Genomic DNA, 19,446 nt, shown 5'->3' with positions numbered 1-19,446 from the left:
ATCACCATCACTGCCTCGATTCAGGAAGGACAACAAGACCCGACTCTTTGACTCAACTGCAGAATCCCACGACCCCTCCCCCCAGCACCTTGAGACCCTTGCAGGTGATTAGTCGCACTCTAAAAGAACCCTGATTGATTGATTGACATGTTTCTTTACCTTTTTTCCTGGAAGGAAAATCCTTTTAATATTTTCTTTCTCAACCAAAAATATATTTTTCTCATGTACACATTGTCAATCTGTCATCAGTTCGAGCCACAGCCAATCTTCGGTATAAAGTTCTCAACCTGAGTGACAAGCCAAAGAGGTGCAGTAAAAACGTATGAGCATTTAGGACTACTGTGTTTCACTATCAGTTTCTTCATAAAAGGTTTGTATTCAATGCAATGAGCTAGATTATTTCTCTTCTCATAAAAAGTCTTTTATGCAGACTTTTGCACCTAGGGTAAGATGTATGAATATCTGGTTGCAAAATACTGGTAGCAAACTATGACCAGTATTTTTGTGGCCAGTAAAGATTCTTCCCATCCAACCTATGCACTAATAGGTGGATTCTTAAAACTCCGAATTATAGTGGGTCGGAATTCGAACTACCTCATAAATATAGATGAGGCAGGTCCCAAATTGTGACTCAGTATGACTGAATGCCATCACACGGATTGTGGCCTGCTGGGGTCAGCGGCCACAGCGCCTGTGATCGTATTTCAATACAGTTAACTTTTTAAAATGTAGTCCAGATTCCTTTAAATGTAGTTCATTCCCGCAGCAAGGAATCCAGTCTGCATTTAAAAAGGAGAGCTTACTTCTTTTTTTTTTGGTGTTCATATTAGATGAAATGAGCAGTGGGGCACAATAGAAGCAGAAACTAGGCCAGAAGACAGAAGAGGGTGCATGGTAAAGAAGCAAGATTCATGAAACAAAGCTAGCGAGAACATTAGGGATTATGAGGTCAGTAAAGTAATCCTCATATCCTAAAACAGGCTATGTATGCAAAATGTGCTTTGTTAATAAGACCTGAAGATAAAAGTGTCTACAGGATGTAGAAAAGGTTTCAATGGAGGAGCATGTGACAGTATCTGCTGCTTTGGACAAAAAGAAATGTACAGGTCTGTAAAATGGCTGAAGAAGAGGATCGCAAAAAATCAGAGGGGTATGAGCTTAGATCAAAATTAAAAGTAAGGTAAAAAACAAAAATAGGATTGCATCACTCTAGAAACACCTTGATGACCCACCTGTCAAAGCAGCTTTGGCTGCATCTTCAACTTCAACAAGAAGTTTCCTCTTCATTGTTGCCCAATTTTCGAAAATGTAAAGCACCTCTTTTCTGACTGCTATCATCTCTGATTTGGCAAAGCGAAGTAGTGGCACTATCTTGTTCAGGGCTACATGCTGCCGGGTTATTCTCTCTCTGGAAAGGAATAAAGATGCTCAAGATATTATTTAATCTTCAAGTCAGTTAGCCCAACAGATCTTTTCAAAGTTCCATTTTACAACTCTACTAGAAAGATGATTCTTCTAGATTGACCCATTACAGCACCTGCATGGCTTTAACATCAATTATTGCAGTATTACTTTGTTGCTTAGAGAATGATTACGAGTTTGTCTCAGTTGCACCAGCTCTCTGCCGGCACAGCTGCCCCGAACCCTCGCAAGGACCGGCTGCTGTATTACGAGTTGAACTTGTGTACGGCGGATGGTCCTTCGCCTTTCCAATGGCGGTGCCTAGAGAACAGGCACCGCAATGTGAATGGCAAAAAAGTTCCGACATGGACGGTGCTGGAACTATGGGGGTATTTTTATAGAGAAAAGGGTCCTAGACACACACAAAAGAATTGCTATTGTACACATCTCTCATAGCTCACAATGCATGTATAACTAAAGATTTGATTTAAATACATTACAGTATATGCTGAAAAAACTTTAAAAATAAAGTGGCCCGGAAAAAAACGAATAATTAGGAAACAATCAATAGAACAAATTGAGAGTATACCAATTATCTGGATATTAGATTGAGAGAGCCTCACTGTGGAAAGAATCTCCGACTGCAGACACAGCCTTTATTAAAAGTAGTACCGATCCAGAATTCTAACCAGTGCAAAACACAGATTTCACCTTTTTTCCATATTTGCAGTTGTGGGGCAAATCCAATCCTATGCAATACATAATCTTGCTACGGTAATGGCTATAAAGACAACGGGAGCAAATGTCTGAGGAATATTTCAATTGCTACCTGTTAGATCTGGGGGTCTCTAGTTGGCAGAGGTAAGTACATTTGTCCAAATAGTGACCCTTACTTCTACTCAGGGTTAGGGGGATACACACTGTTGATAACCCCTGCTCACCCACTTGGTAGCTTGGCACGAGCAGACAGGCTTATCCCCAAGGCAATGTGTAAAGTATTTGTACTAACACCCACAGTAATGTAGTGAAACACTGCAAATGGACGCCACACAAGTTATTTATAAAAAAATAAATCACTTTAACTTGATTAGGCAGAGTCAAAACGGCATCTGTCCTGATCACAGGCCGGCAGCGGTGATGCACGTTGCGCTCTTGGTACTTGGGGAGAGCAGACGAGCGTGCCAGCAAGTCCGCCTGCACAGTGGAACAAAACGACGTCCTTGGACACACAGACAGCCCCAGAGACAGCAGGGACAGCGGAGCACGATGTAGGGAGAGTTGTAGAGGTCCTTGGCAAACTTTTATATCCCTGAGTTTCAACAGGAGGCCAGCTCTTCTCAGGCCCTTGGAGACAGGTATACTTCAGTGGGGGCAAAGTACACAGCACAGCTGCTCTTCAAGCAAGGGGGACACAGCAAAAAGTCCCTTATTCCTCTTCCTCAGCAATCACGGCAACTGCAGGTCAGCTTCCAGACACTCAGCAATGGCAGCACTTTTCCTCAGTCTTCCTGGCTGTTCTTGTTTGGCAGGGATTCCCTCTTGATCACGTAGTGTTTCCTAATCTAGCTTCTAGGGGTTTCAGCTCAGATATTTATACACCAAAAGTCTTTCTTCTTCATGTGTGAGGGGTCCTGGACCCAGTCCAAACCAGTTCTGGGTGCACTCTCCCAGTGCACATCTTCCTTTGTGAGTGTGGGCCAGGGCCATCAGCGGTGCACAGGAGGTGGAGCCAGCTTTTTGGAAGGCAGGCACAGCCCTATTCAGACCCGGGTGCTATTCCTCCCACAACTCTACATGGAGATAGGTCTATTCAGCCTATTGTTTACTCACCCAGCCTCCTGGAGCCACCCCAGCCTCTGTCACTCACAAACCAGACAGTTAATCCACAAACAGGCAGAGGCACACAGAAAGGTTGAATAAGAAAATAGCAACTTTCCAAAAGTGATATTTCCAAACTTAGAACTTAAAAACCATCTTCATTAAAAGATGTGTTATTAAATTCTGAGTTCAGGGATACCAGATTCCAACTATCTATCTTGCCGCTATGGGAAGATATGCAGGTAAGCATGCTACACAGCATTTCCCATGTTATCCTAAGGGGAAGATAGACTTTCAATAGTGAAAACGAATTTGGCAGTATTTCACTATCAGGACATATTACCCACACTAGTACATGTCCTACCTTTTACATACACTGCATCCTGCCCAGGAGGGTACCTTTGACCTACCATAAGGTTGTCTAATGTGTAAGAAAAGGGAAGGGTCAGGTCTGGCAAGTGTGTACACTGACCTGGACAACATGGCAGTTCACAGACTGCGCACAGGCACTGCAGTGGCAGGCCTGAGACACCATTTTAGGGCTACTCATGTGGGTGGCACAATCAGTGCTGCAGGCCCACCAGTAGTATTTGAATCACCAGCCCTGGCACTCACAGTGCACTTTACTAGGGACCTACTGGTAAAACAAATATGCCAATCATGGCCAGCCACTCACAATAATAATTTAACCAGGGAGCACTTGCACTTTGGCACTGATTAGCAGTGGCAAAGTGCCCAAAGCATCTCAACCAGCATAAACGGATTCCAGCACAGTGTCAAAAATACAGGAGGTAGAGGCAAAAAGCCATGGAAAACCATGCCAGGTCTAACAGTACCCAACATATTATATGGTTAAAAGCAGAATATGGTTAAATATGGTAGAATATTTCCAAGTTATATTTGTGAAGAACTCATGCAGATTCTGAAAAAACACAAACTTATGAAGATCACCTGCATTTGGGTACCCACATCATGAACTATCTAAATCTGTTCTAATTATCCACTGATACAGATTATTGTGTGTATAATACAACTGGTATACCGTTCCTTGGATGCGTGCAAAATGTTCCCACAGTGGGGGAAAATTTCGCGCGTGCGCAATTCGGACGGCTCCCGGCCATCCGACGCACACGCCACCCTTAGCAACGGATGGCTGGGAGCCATCCGATGCATCCAAAGGGTTAAACAGTTAAAGCTTTACATTAAATCACTTGAAAGTTATGCATTCTCAATATCAGTAGAAGATATTACAGCCCCAAGTTTCTCAGACCATTTGCGGGCAACATGATTAGTGCCATGAAACCTCTGGTGACCGTGCACTTTATAAGTAACTGTTAACATTAACATTCAAATTAACATCATCTTAAGTAGGTCAGACAAAAATAATAAAAAACCTTTGATAGGGATTTTTTTCGATTGCTCCCCATTACTTCTAAAAGATCTGTGTGTTCTATATTAATATTATCTGTGAATGTTTTCAAAGTAATTGCATATCTACAAATATATGAACACCTCCTGTACCTTTCTGATTCTTGTCCCCACTTCACACTCTTACTGACATCAGAATGCAGGAAAATAGCAATAGTTGACACCAACGTTGTAGGTATTCTGAGCAGATATAATTTCATGCAGGTCTACTAATAGAAATGTATGCCCATGCACTAAATCTGACTTTGCCATCATTGCCACGCGCCATGACCAAAAGCATGGGATTTTGAGTTTTGTATCCATATCAAGGCCCTGGTTACAATTTGGGTCTAAAATTGTAATCCCTGTGCAAGATCGGAATTCCAATTTGTGTGATAATTATCAAACCTTGTAGTGTTGCTCTGACTAATTACAGCTGGTCAAACATGCCAAAATATATTGGGGAACAGGCCCAAAAGGACAAAAAAGTCAAAACATGCGAAGTGCAGAGGAGTGCAAGTATCACAAAAAAAAAAAAGTGGCCCTGCGTTCTCCATCCCATGCCAGCTCGCATCAGGTATGGATTGCATATCACCACACTGTTTCATATATCAACATCATGTGGTTCTTCATCCTTAAACAAGCAATGGCAAAGCCAACAGCGTGCTGACCAGTTTTGTATGCCTTGTTGGAACTACCACTCCTGTGCATTATATTTTTCAGTTTTATTTTACCATACTAAAATTGTTGAAAAGGAAAATTAGGAAGTGGGTAGAAGGTGTCCCTACTGTTGTTGGGAACACACTAGGTGTTTTTGGGTACCCCTCACACACCAACAGGCCCCTTGGTGTCATGCTTCATCATTGGGGTCCTCTTCGCTGCCCCTTACGCCAGCTCAGTTGGTTGTGGGATTCTCCTCAACAGAACAGTCAGCTAAATAGCGGTTGTTCAGTAGGTACATTAATATACCTGCACTTATAAATTCCACTTTTTTAGAAATATAAAAAGCTATAAAATAGAAAAACGTGAGTAAGGTGGGGATTTGTGTACCCCAGTCCTGAAGAAGATGTTTTTACATCGAAACATGTTGACACACACATAGGAGGTGGCGCACATAGGTTACGCCAATACCTCCTCCTTCACCTTTTTCCCAGTACCAGCCCGGGGGCCAATTAAAGTTTTTTGCTACCCCACGAGCCAGGCACTTTTTAAACTCCACTCACTATCTTAAACCCCACCACAGCACTCACTTATAATTTCCCTCACCAACATCACGCATAGTCAAAATAAGTGCTCCCACACAACCGTCGGTCGCAGCACGCCGCATCCCGTAGAGGGGTGCGAGGACCCCAATGATGAAGCATGACACCAAGGGGCCTGTTGGTGTGTGAGGGGTACCCAAAAACACCTAGTGTGTTCCCAACCACAGTAGGGACACCTTCTACCCACTTCCTAATGGATTCCTCTTGTTTATGAATATAACTTAGGGTCTCACGACCAGCACCGACAACACCCTGACCACCGCCGAACACCTGCATTTCCAGATCCACACCAACCCGAACACCACCCTCAGAGGCACCCTGATCTACCGACCCCCTGGACCACGCACACAATTCAGCGAGGACATCACCGACTTCGTCAGCCCGCATGCCCTCCCCTCCGCTGACTACATCCTCCTGGGAGACCTCAACTTCCACCTGGAGAACAACAACGACCGCAACACCACCACCCTGCTGGACAACCTCGCTAACCTGGGACTCAAGCAACTGGTGTCCACCCCCACCCACCTCGCCGGACACACACTCGACGCAGTCTTCTCTTCCAGCACAGACATCGACTTCAGCCACGCCACAGAGCTTCAATGGACGGACCACAGCTGCGTCCACTTCACCTTCAAGAGAACGACGACCCACCACCACCAGCAACAGGCCGCCCGCAGAAGCTGGAACAAGATCACAGCAGACCAGCTCGCCACCTCCCTGAGCCAGCACCCTCCTGCCAGCTCAGCGAACCCCAGCCAGGCCGCCGACAACCTCACGAAGTGGATCAGCATCTGCGCGGACGAGCTCGCCCCGCTGAGGACCCCGCCCAGCAGACCCGGAAGCAAGAAAGCCCCGTGGTTCACCGACGAACTCAAGAGCTCCAAGAAGAACTGCAGAGCCCTCGAGAAAGTCTGGAGAAGGGAACCTACACCGGACAACAGGACCTCCTTCAAACTTGCCACCCGGAAGCACCACCAGCTGATCCGCGCCGCCAAGAAAACAGCATTCAAGGAACGGTTGGACAACAACGCACACAACTGCAAGGAACTCTTCAACATCGTGAAAGAGCTTTCCAGCCCCAGCGCAGGAAACAACGACATCACCCCATCGCAAGACCTCTGCAACTCCCTCGCTTCATACTTCCACAACAAGATCGCGGACATACACAACAGCTTCAACAACCAACCAACGCACACCTTGACAGAACAGCCACCCCCCACCACCACCCTCCACGCCTGGACCCCGATCAGCACCGAAGACACCATCCGCACGATGAACTCCATCCACTCCGGATCACCGACCGACCCCTGCCCTCACCACGTCTTCAACAAGGCCGACGCTGTCATCGCACCCCACCTGCGAGACATCATCAACACATCATTCGACACCGCCACCTTCCCTGAGAGCTGGAAACACGCCGAACTCAGCGCCCTACTCAAGAAACCAACAGCGGACCCCACCAAACTCAAGAACTACCGCCCCATCTCGCTCCTCCCGTTTCCTGCCAAAGTCATCGAGAAGACCGTCAACAAGCAGATGGTCGCCTTCCTCGAGACGAACGGATCCCTCGACCCCTCACAGTCCGGCTTCCGAGCCAATCACAGCACCGAGACCGCCCTCACCGCCGCCACCGATGACATCCGAGCCCTGATGGACAATGGAGAAACAGCGGCCCTCATCCTCCTAGACCTCTCCGCGGCATTCGACACGGTCTGCCACCGCACCCTAGTACAGCGCCTCAGCAACATCGGAATCCAGGACAAGGCGCTGGAATGGATCATCTCCTTCCTCGACGGAAGAACACAGAGAGTCCGCCTACCACCGTACAAGTCAGAGGCCTCCGAAGTCATCTGCGGCGTCCCTCAAGGATCATCTCTGAGCCCCACCCTCTTCAACGTCTACATGAGCCCCCTCGCGGCCATCGTACGCAAACACAACCTCAGCATAATCTCCTACGCCGACGACACCCAGCTGATCCTCTCCCTGACCAACGACCCCGCCTCCGCCAGAGCCAACCTGCACAAAGGGATGAAAGAGGTAGCCGAGTGGATGACGACCAGCCGCCTGAAACTGAACTCTGACAAGACGGAGGTCCTCATCCTGGGCTCTTCCCCCTCCGCCTGGGACGACTCTTGGTGGCCTCCCGCCCTGGGCACCGCACCCAAACCGACAGACCATGCACGCAACCTGGGCTTCATCCTGGACTCCTCCCTCTCCATGACCAGGCAAGTCAACAACGTCTCCTCGGCGTGCTTCAACATCCTACGCATGCTACGGAAGATCTTCCGGTGGATCCCCACCGAGACCAGGAAGACCGTCACCCAGGCCCTCGTCACCAGCCGACTGGACTACGGCAACGCCCTCTACGCCGGTACCACCGCCAAGCTCCAGAAGAGACTCCAGCGGATCCAGAACACCTCAGCCAGACTCATCCTCGACATCCCACGAACCAGCCACATCACCGGACATCTGAGAGACCTTCACTGGCTCCCCGTCAACAAAAGAATCACCTTCCGCCTCCTCACCCACGCACACAAAGCCCTACACGACCAAGGCCCGAGCTACCTCAACAGCCGGATCAACTTCTACGCTCCCAAACGCCACCTCCGTTCAGCAAACCACGCCCTCGCCGCCGTCCCCCGCATCCGAAGAGCGACTACAGGAGGAAGGTCCTTCTCCTACCTGGCCGCCAAGACCTGGAACTCCCTCCCGACCGACCTGCGCCTGACCCAAGACCACCTCTCCTTCAGGAAGAAGCTGAAGACCTGGCTGTTCGAGCAGTAGCGGCACCCCCCCCCCCAACCCCCCCCCCCCCAGCGCCTTGAGACCCTACGGGTATGTAGCGCGCTCTATAAGTGTCACTGATTGATTGATTGATTGATAGAACGAATCAATTTCAAGGGAATATTCTCTCACCACCACTTTTTGTTAATATTGAAAAGGAATATTAACTATACAAAAAAGGCCACTAGAGCGTTATAACGCAGGTGCGTATCACAAAACCATCACAGAATGACATTTCTTTTTCTTTATGAGAAAAAAACATTCCGAGATGGCTGCCAGTGAATCAGCATACATAAGTAGGATTTTCTCCTAAAGAAAAAGGAAAAACATTACAAAATGGCCACCAATTGAACGCATGCATGCAAATGCATCCTTACACACCAGGGGCCATTTTAGCATTTTTAATTTATTATTTCAACAATGCAGGTGGCTGTTTTAGATCAGTAAAATAAAATAAAATAATAATAATAAATTGGGTAGAAACACCAATAAAAGAAGTAAGCTGCCTGGTAGAATTGTGCAGCTTCTGGGCCCTTGTAAATAAAACACTGTAAAAATAACAAAAAAAAAATTTAAATGGGGAGCAGGACTGGGAGGCACAAGAGAGTGCTAGGTTAACAGGGAAGAATCAGACTGAGAGAGTAGGATGGGGTGACAGACCTAAGCAGAATATTAGTTAATATATGGAGGGTGGAAGAGGAAGCAGTCTGTCTGGAGGCAAGGTGTACCGCTGCTCTTCAGAGGAGTATGGATGTACAATGTTTCAAACTCTATCGCACTGAACACATTTGGTGAGCACACAGGTGGCAGTATGTACTACATATCACTGACAGAGAATAGACAACACTTACCAGAGGCCCCTGAACTCTCATGACAGCTGGAGATAATGACATAAGCATCAAGGATTGAAGATTACAACTTTCCTTGTGTTTAACAGCATCCTTGCTAGCAATGAACAATGTTTCTGCAGCCAGGATTGCTATTTTGTGGATTTGTGTTACAGAAACAGCCTTCTTTCTTGGAAGTTTGTAATGGAATGAATGAATGAATGAATGAATGAATGAATGAATGAATGAATGAATGAATGAATGAATACTTTATTGTTTGGTTACTCAAAACCATTACATTAGGAACCAGAATACAAAATTACAAAAGTGAAAACCAAGAGTGTGTCAACGAGCGAGTCTTTTTGGTAGTTCCCAGTGCGCTGGTGGGCACGGGCAATAAGGTTCATGGAAAACAGCCCGACGTGTGTCTGCAAAGTCTCTATTCGTGTGTGCGCTGAATGGCCATCAGCTTGGACCGTGTCTGATGGATGAACTTTCCAAAAGAGCAAATCTGTTTTACCATAGACAATGTATATAGTTGGTAGATCACCTCCTTTGCGGTGCGTGACCCCGTCTGTCTTAAGATGGGCCTAAGATAAAGGCTGCGAGCTGTTCGCAGAGCCGGGCAACAAAATAGAAGATGGGGCAATGACTCTAGTTTATACCTGCAGAGCCTGCATTCCCCAGCTCCTGGTCCAGCCTGTCCAAAGGCGTATAGTTCTTTTAGGGGCAGAGGGTGTAGTCTGTAGGCTAAAATCTTGTGAAGGGCTGTGCGGCCCACGGCCTGCGTGAGATGGTGTTTGGGGTTATGCACAGTATGCAGCAGGCATAGAGACTCATGGAAGTCTCTTTTTGCCAGTAACTCCAAGTCCAGTTCCCGCGAATGCGTGCGTACTCGTTTTTTAATCACGTTTTTAATGGCAGTGTAATTAACGTGTTTGGGGTCCCAAGACTCGGTGGCAAGATTAAGAATGTCCTTTGCCGCATTAAGAGTGGCCGACCAGGGATTCCCAGGTTCTGTAAAGATGTATTTCAGGACTGCTTTGATTGTGTTCTCGTGTGCCGCTGTTGTGAGGAAGTAGTATTTACTTTGGGTGGCCATCTCTTCGAGGTTTTGCTGGTTGAGCGAGAATTCTAGGCAGACGAGGGTGTTTCTGCTGCACCTTGGTAAGTGAAACAGTCTCTTGTAGGCTCTGCAATGGATTTTTTCTAGGTCCTTGTTGAGTTTGCCCGGGAAAGCCTGTTGAGCGTAATTGAGGGCAGGCATTAGCTTAGCTTTGAGTACTCTTTGGGTAGCCGTTGTAGATGGGCTATATAAGGAGGCTTGTAACTTGCAGAGGGCGTAGGTGATGGTTTTCCCTTTGCCTTGGATTTTCTTTAAGTGGGCGCCAGAAAGCCCCGACTCATGGTAACAGATGCCCAAATAGGTGTATCGCTGTGTGCTTTCCAAGGAGAGATGACCAACCCTCCATCTTGCTGATTTTTTCTTGGGATAGTGTCCGAAGATGATTATTTTTGACTTGGAAGGATTTGCTACCAGCCTGTTTTCGATGTTGTATGCTGCGAGTGCCGTCAGCGCCTTTTGTAGCCTAATTTTGGTGTGATCCAGGAGTACCAAATCGTCAGCATATTGCATGAATTGGATTTTGGTACCTCCAATCTTTGGAGTGGCTAAGGCTGCCCCCGACAAGACCCTCTCCATGTCTGCTGTATATAGATTGAACAACAGTGGGGCCACAACGCACCCTTGTTTTAGGCCTCGATCTGTTTCAATCCTCGCAGATGTGGAGTCCCTCGAGAGTTTGATTCTCCCCCATGTTTTTTGGTACAAAGACTGGACCGCTCTTAGCAGGGATGGGTTGATGTTCCATTGAGCCAGCGTTCTCCACAGAATGGAGCGATCTACCCCATCAAACGCTGCCGAGTAGTCAATAAAGCAGGCAAATAGTGGGGGACATTTGCGTGACCGCGTTTGGTGGGCCAAGAAAGAAAGTGCGGTGATGTTATCTACTGTGGCAGACCCAGGTCTAAATCCGGTTTGGCAGAATGGGAGAAGGCCTTCTTCACTTGTCCAATCTGCAAGGTCCCTCAGGATGGCACTAGCATAGGCTTTGTCCTCGATGTCCAGGAGGGCGATCATGCGGTAGTATGATGGATCTGTTTTGGGGCCTTTCTTGTGGATTGGGTGTAAGAGCGAACCTCTCCATGAGCCTGGCACGTCCCCCAAGAGCCAGCATTCAGCGTACAGATGGGTCAGATTTTCGGACAAGAATTCAATGTTCGCTTTAAATAGGTGACCAGGAAGGCCGTTAGGGCCCGGTGCGCCGTTTTGACTGATGTTTTTTAGGATTTTAGGCACTAACAGTTTTCCAGGCGGGGTCTTCTTTTCGGTGACAAAGTCTGGGTCATCGCCTGCTATTGGTGCATCATTTTGCTGATTGACAGCTCTGTCTTCGTTATAAAGTGCTTTTACATGGGCAACACAGATGGAGGCTTCGAGCGAGTTTTCTCTGTGGTTTATAGCTCATCCGAGTTTGCTTAGGTAACTCCAGAACTCTTGCGTTTTCCCGGGACTCAGCAGGTCGAAGATTTTCAGCCATTGTGCTTCACAGTGGTCTCGTTTTGCAGCCCACACCTTCTTGGGGTGGATTTTTATGGCTTCTTGTAATACTTTTTTATTTACACTTGAGCCAATTTTACAGAAGGCTTTTCGTTTCATGTTCAGTTGTTTGGCACTTTTTTAAATTACTTCATTATATCCATATGCAGTTGGAGGGTGCCAATGGGTTGTTCTATCTGTGTACCCGCGTAGTGTCACCACCGGGTTCCCAGTTATGCCATTTCATGTTGCTATTGCCCCCTTCTTCTGTTCACTCAGTGGCCAGCCTATCCACGAATTTGCCCAGCTGTTAAATGTAGTGGTTGCAGCCTGCCCCCATTTGATTCTTCTGGGTAGCTTTATCAGTTCTTCGCCGTTGGGTGCACCAATACATTCTAGCCTATGGCGTAATTTCACTGTTAAGTTGAGCGTGATTATTAAGGCTGCATGATCGCTGTCACTACGCGGATGAACTGAGAAGTTTGACATTAGGGGTTGCAATTTATCACTTAAGATGATATAGTCAATCGTCTGGTTGTTATACGTAGGACCAACAAAGGCCCCTGGGCTGTTCTTTAGATGAACTGAGTGCGCTGTCACCAGTTTGTAGGATTTTAATAAGTCATTCAGTGCGTTAGTAGCCCCAGACTGATGACTTTGTGTAGTTCGTACCCCTATGTTGTGGATGTTAAAGTCACCAAGGATAATACTTTCTAGTGACTGAAATTGGAGCAATAAGGACTCCAAATAGTTTGTTAGCGTGAGCGAGTTGGCTATAGATTCATGTGGATTATAATAAATATTGATTAGTAAAATTGAGAAATTTCCGTTAATCGAGTGGCGGCTTTTCAGGATGCCAGCCTGAAGGGTGTCTGGAAGGTTGTTTATTTCCATGAATTCAAGTTTCAACGAATGCTTAATGTAGACGCATATCCCCCCCGATGGTCTTCCAAAAATGTTGGTCTTTTTTGCTGGTTTACCATATTCTGCATATCCTCTTAGTGAGAGAGGGTTGATCAGCCAGGATTCTTGTATGCAGATTATGTCCGCCTCCTCCATAAATTTCACTGCGGCTTGGTTTTGTAACAACTTTTTGAACCCTGCAACGTTCCAGGTCATAATTTTCAAACTGTAAGAAGTCCGGATTTTGTTTGAGGGTTTCGCTTGCTAGTTGGTCGTGCATTGATAGAGTTGGCCTGTGTCTTCAGGGCAATGCCTGTTAGGAGCTGGGGTTTAATGCTAGCGGCAGCAAAGACCAGTCTTTGCTTGCACACCCCTTTGTTACAAATAAACGTTTGCCTTGGCTCGGGTTGGTTGTTATCTTGATTGGGGTTCCGTTGATTAGGCCTGTATTTGTGCTGCCTTTGGACCCCTGAAGGATAGACGCCGCATTTGGCACGTGAGTGGAGGGAGCGTTCGAGCATAGGTGCCCTCCAGCTGGCTGTTCTAGGCTTTCCGGCTGAAAGTGCGGGAAATTAGTTTTCAGAATTAGGGGATATTTTTGCACGGGCTTGGACATTATTTTTATACCCCAGCTTTCCAGTAGGGTTTGTTGACTTTTCAGGACCTCAACCATATCTGAGCTGGTGAAGGTTAGCTCTTTGGTTTCGTTTTTTTCTCCTCCGGGTCTGGCGGCAAAAAAGAGATGGTCTCAATGTCTGTGGTTTTTGTCCCTTCCAGCCCTGGAATGTTTGCACAAAGTGTTAGCAAGTTGCTCCGATTGAGGATGTCCCACTTTCCCTGTGAGTCAAAGTCGGGGTACAGCATTATTTTCAGGTCCTAGGATTGTTTACGATTTCGTTGGCTGGCAGAGTCTGCGTCCTTCCACTTTTTTGCCTGGGCGCCGATTAGTAGTGGCTGTACCGCGCCGGGTGGATGGACGTTTGCCTGATTTATTAGCCCTGTTGTCTGCTGGAGAGCCGCCATAAGCGGTGAGCTGGACGGGCCGTTGTTAGATGGCGTGTTCTCGGCGTACTCAGGTTTGATGATATCCGATGGCACTTGGATCACTCTACACGTCATGATCTTTATTGGAGCGACGGGCTAGGAGCTTGTAGAGCACAGGTCATAGACGCATGGTGGGGCTTAGTTCACTTCCCGATTGCGTTGTCCTTGCGAGTTATTGACTTGGTTTTGTGTTAATGATGCTGGAGCTAGCTGAGGAGCTGCGAGGGAAACCAGCATCATCGGATCTATTGCTGCAATAATTGTGTATGAGGCTTCTGGGGTTGGCCCATTTATTTCTACAATTTTAGTAGTCACTGCCGGTTGGATCGTTTGCTGACTCTCGGTGTGACCAGGCGTCTGGTTATCAGGCCGTAACCATTGCTAAATAGATCTGGAAGCGTAAGATTTGTTTTTGTTCGCCTTGTTGAGTTTTTTTTGTTTTTTCTTGTTTTTCCTGGATAGGTTTAGGGGTTCTGGGATGGTCGGTTTGATAGTGTGTAGAGGATCTTGATTTTTAGCCTGGTTCAGGGTGGCGTTTGTTCTGCTCGTATTATTCGTTGTTGGAGGCGTCGCCCAGGCGATCTTTTCTCCTTTATGAGTTTCTGTGCTACAGCTTTGAAGATTTGTTGTGCCTTGTGTTTTTGGGGAAACCTGGGCAGGGTCCATGTGCGGGTGAGTTCTGGTTCTTACTTGCTTCTTTCTTGAGATCTTCTACTAAAGTGGTCATGATGTTTGGGAGTTTTTCTAAGCTGTGCAGAATTGGACTACAACTGCATGACTCTAGCTTGAAATGTGTCCTATCCTGTGCTCTGCGGATCAGAGAATTCAAGTGATCCAGTTTGGAGTCAATCCCAGAGATCAGGTTTGCGACAGTTTGTAATATATTAATTTGGACGTCAGGCTTGTCAGCATGCATTATTGCTGCGCTTGTCATTGAAATGAGGGCCTCATTAATCAGTGATAGATGATCTGTGATTGCTGGGGGCTTCTCCCCCCTGTCCACGCGGCTACTCGCTGATGTTGGTCACTAGGCCGTTTTACCTTGTTCCGTGGTGCTCCATCTCGACAGGTTCAATGAACGATTTTCAAGGGCGGCCGATGATTCTGGGGTTCCTCCTTCGTTGGCTACATGGATGCTATTAGGCGTGTCGGGCATATGTGCTCCGTTTACCGGGGCTCTTCTTTCGTTTTCAGAATGAGTTCTGTTAGATGCGTCGAGCGTGAATGCTCCGTTTGGAGTCGGGCTCAGTTGAGAGTCCTCCAATTGTTGGTAGGTCGGGGCTGTGGTTCTAATGTGAGCGGACCTGGGTGCAACCCTGTCTAATGACTTTAATTTATGGGGATTTCCACCCCGGAGCATGGTTATTATTGGTGAAAAAGGTATACCTAGTGCCTGGGTGGCAGTGGGGCTTGAGATCTGCCCGTCCTCCATTGCCTTTTTGGGCGATGAGTTATTTGAAGTCCTGAGGGGTTCGGTTGAGCTAGTTATTTTGGGACACATAAAGCTTCTTATATCTCTGTTTCCTGCGGTCCCATTAGCGGTTTCTTTTGCGCCGGGCCGAGGCGTGTGGGGGGCTGGCTTGAGCGGACTATGGGTTTCCCCCGATGGAGGTGCGGGGTTTGGGGCTGGGATCGATGTCGGAGCTGGAAGCGCGATGGATGGTCCCGGGGACATCGGCGTTGCTCCGGTGGCTCCGGATGATCCTGAAAGTTCCCCGTCCCAATGCCCTAGCCCTAGGTACGAGCCCCCTGCTCCTGGGGGGTAGAAAAGCTTTGCCTTCCGTCTCCTAGCTGATCTATGGGGGCGGAGCTTTTCCTGTGGTTGTATTAAGGTCGAATTTCTGGTCCTCATTATTTGCCCAGTTTAGTTATCTGACCTTGCCCGGTTTAATTGTCTGTCCTTGTCCGGTTCAACCAGGAAGCGTGCCCACTGCAGTGGAGGGGTGGAGGCGCGGCCGAGGTCTGCGTGTTCTCCTGAGAGGGGGTGACCTGCAGCCTTGGTGTAACTGATGAGGTTGTCCCTGCCCTCGCCGCACGCTGCTACTGTTCCTGCTACAGTTCCTGCTGCTACTGTACAGCTCCTGCTCGGTCCTGCTTAATGCCGCACAGGACCGCTGCCTCTGTTCCAATAGTTCCAATGGCTGCCCAAAGGGTTGAGACTCTAGCTTGCTGCGTATGCCCCAGCCCCAGCCAGCACCGAGCTCCACGCCTTGCTGCCTTGCCGCTGACTCACCAGCTCACAAGGCTCACAAGTCCTCCTGGCTCCTGGCTCCTGGTTCCTAGCTCTCCCCGGGTTTACTCAGTTTGTGGCACCTCAGCAATGGGGCTGGTGAATCTGGTGGGGCTGGTGGGGGGGCCAAGCCCTGGCACGGCGCGGCACGGCACGGCAGTGACTCCCCCCTCTTGGCAATGCAGCGGTGTTGTTTTCTCAGCGCTTAACTCAGCGCTCACACCTGCTGCTTTTCCAGCGGGACTGCAGAGCAGCTTCAACAGCTTCAGCGGCCCAAAGATAGCTTTCTTGGCCAAAGCAGACAGGCGGTCGATGGAAGCCGGCGGCGGCCGGTAGCCGGTAACCCGTGTTTTTTCTGTAGCCGTTTTTTCCGTTTCTACGCAGCAGCGTCTGATCGGAGATGGCGTTCTGGCCTTCTGTTGATTTGGAGCTCACAGCTCTCTAGAGAACTCTAGAGGGATTCTGAAGCAACACTGTATGAACAAGTGTAATGTGTGAGAGTTTGTAATGGGGCATTCTTTATTCTGGAAATCAAGCTGAGGCAAAACTAATTTGATTTTTTTTTTTAAACTTAGACTTATTTGATCCAAGATTTGGACATCTGCATTCCTTTTTGAACTTTTTTTTTTGGTAATATATTTTTATGTTTTTCTTTAACAAGATACAGGTATACATGTAACATTAAGAACATTGTTTATCTTCTGAACGGCTGAATTCGTATTCTTGTGAATTAACAGAATAATTCTAGCTTTGAAAATATCAGCATGCGTGTACACTTGAAACTGGGGGTAGTTATCTTGCCTTTTGGGAGGTAGGTCATTAAGCATTTCTGTAATCAATTATGTCTCACTATATTTCAGTTATATGAAAACAGCTTTAGATCAATCACATCAGATCTGGTTACACGGAGATAGCTAGAGGTATAACACTGTGAGAAAGTTAGATGCTCAACATACATGGAAGATTACTAAATATCTCTTATTTGCCTTTCAATATCCATTCCAAACGGAAGACACCATGACCTAGCAGAAGAGGTATATCCAGTGTTTGTTTTCTCTCTAAATCCATTCCCCTTTCCATGTTTCTAGTACACGTCAAACATATTACACCATATGTAATATAGTGGTTGTAGTGAGGGGCAGAACAGCGCCTCACTACAAAGTGTAATGTTAAAGCAGAAAGAGGACACAGCGTGGAGATATGTGGGACAACACCTGGATGGGGATGAAAGCAAGGAAAGAGTCATTGCTATAAAGTGATGAAAGATAAAAAAGAGAACCTGAACAGTAGAGGGAGAAAACTCTTGCAACCAAAATCAATTTAAAGCTGCAATGTTGCAGGGACGGGACGACAAACACAAACACAAAGAAGGGATGATAAGCATTGAATAAGGGACAGAAAACTGAGATAGACTAAAAGGACATCCAATCATAAGAAGGGGGCTGACCCAAATCCCACTCAATTTATTGTATTACAGTTACAGCTTAAATGTTGAGGTTAGCTCTCTAAGATAAGGCTTCTAAGCTACACCGTATCTTAGAAGGATTTACACCTTGCTTCGAAATTACAATTTTGCTCACCTCGTTTTATCAGTTCACACATATAGTTACAATTTAATAGAATTATATTTGCACTTAACTTTCACGGCTCCATTTCCACATGCACATTAGAGATTCACGCGTTTTTCAGCGCACATGGTCTTTGAGCTGTAATCAGCTGGTTATCTATCTTATAACATTATTTTTTAAACTTATGTTGCCCTTGATGTATACGATTGTTGGTGTAACTTTTTTTTGTGTGCTGTAGATATGAAACGCTTTACTCTTGATAAAGCTCATGGCCTAAGAGCATTGGATAACAATGTGATGGCTAGTTTAAAGTACTGTACTCATTATGGGTGTGTTAGTGTTAAGTTCTAACCACCTACCTTGCATTTGGTGTCTGATCAGAGACTTGGTATCTGACCGCGAACTGCAAATGTTCTTCCAGAGCCGTCATATGCAAGTCAACATGCACAAGTTAAACAACGCTTGTGGCCTAGCTCAGAGCTTTGAGGATGGAGTCAACAGCACTTGCTGCCGATTTTAGGGGATGAATCTGGCGTGGTCGACAATGCCACAATCATCTACTTCGCTGTCCTCAGGCCATGATCATGTGCAGATCTTGAATATAAATCCTTACCTTTTGTTACCCTATACTCCAGTCCTTGTTTTTTTGGGGCAAAACTGAAAATGCTACCATAAAGTCTTCCCAATTCAAGATACTGGTTATTTCATCCGGAAGAATTAGTTGTTTCTTGTGGCTTTGACTATAAAGCTAGCACTGGTGACTGTTTCAGTGCATTGCAACATTGATCCTTTGTTGCTTGTTCTGAACACTTCTTCCATCGTTGTTTGATATCACATCTCCCTCTGTTCCTGATTCTGGGTTGGGCTCTCATGCTTCTTGACTGCCTCCAGAGTTTTCTTTTTTTTAATCTACTAAGATGTTTTTTTCTGGTTATTAACAGTTAACTCTATAGTTTGTTTAGATTCTAATGTTTCTAATTCCATCTGTAGTTTGATCAGACAGATTAAAGCAAAAGACCTCATACTGGAGCCAAGTGATGAAAGACTACTCTACCAGCCAAAAGGCCAGATCTTAACAGTCAGGACAAATGCAAACTGTATAATTTCATGTCAAGCAACAGCCACAATCCCGGTCAGGGTAAACCAAAAAAGTCACTTAATAACCTGTGCTTCACACTCTTGTAGCCGTACATAAAAGCAGCTGGGTTTAACTCAGAGCAATGTGTAAAGCATTCATGCAGTACACCAACAGCAATAAAGTGATAACACAACACAAGAAATATCCCACATCAATGTATAGAAATAGTAAATGTTCATAAATTATTTTATACTAAAATGACAAGAATCCAGTCAGTAGAACTGGAGTTAGGAATTTTGAAAATGTAGGATGAAAAATATGGCCCAATATATTAAAGTGCCTAACGCGGACATCTAGTTTTTGAGACCGGGTCAAAGTCGAAAAATATGGCCAACCGTGATGGAGGGCAAGTCGGACACATAAAGTGGATTGTGCCTGAATGGTGCTTTTTTCAGACTTTGAAAAATGTCATCAAAAATGTTCTGAGAGGGTAAAGTTTAGCAAGCCAAGGATGCAGGCGGTGTC

General features: G+C 46.5%; 1 protein-coding gene across 1 annotated transcript in view; it reads right to left on the bottom strand.

The window, feature by feature from the left end:
• Positions 1 to 19,446, bottom strand: part of LEKR1 (leucine, glutamate and lysine rich 1) — a 581,209-nt gene that overhangs the window by 290,034 nt on the left and 271,729 nt on the right. The window contains exon 4 of the mRNA XM_086944128.1: positions 1,233 to 1,408. Within this exon, the coding sequence (XP_086800254.1) occupies positions 1,233 to 1,408 (176 nt within the window). The remainder of the gene's footprint in view (positions 1 to 1,232; positions 1,409 to 19,446) is intronic.

The sequence above is a fragment of the Lissotriton vulgaris genome, chromosome 11 (genome assembly GCF_964263255.1).
Source record: "Lissotriton vulgaris chromosome 11, aLisVul1.2, whole genome shotgun sequence".
NCBI lineage: Eukaryota > Metazoa > Chordata > Amphibia > Caudata > Salamandridae > Lissotriton > Lissotriton vulgaris.
This window is presented reverse-complemented; position numbering and strand designations above follow the sequence as displayed.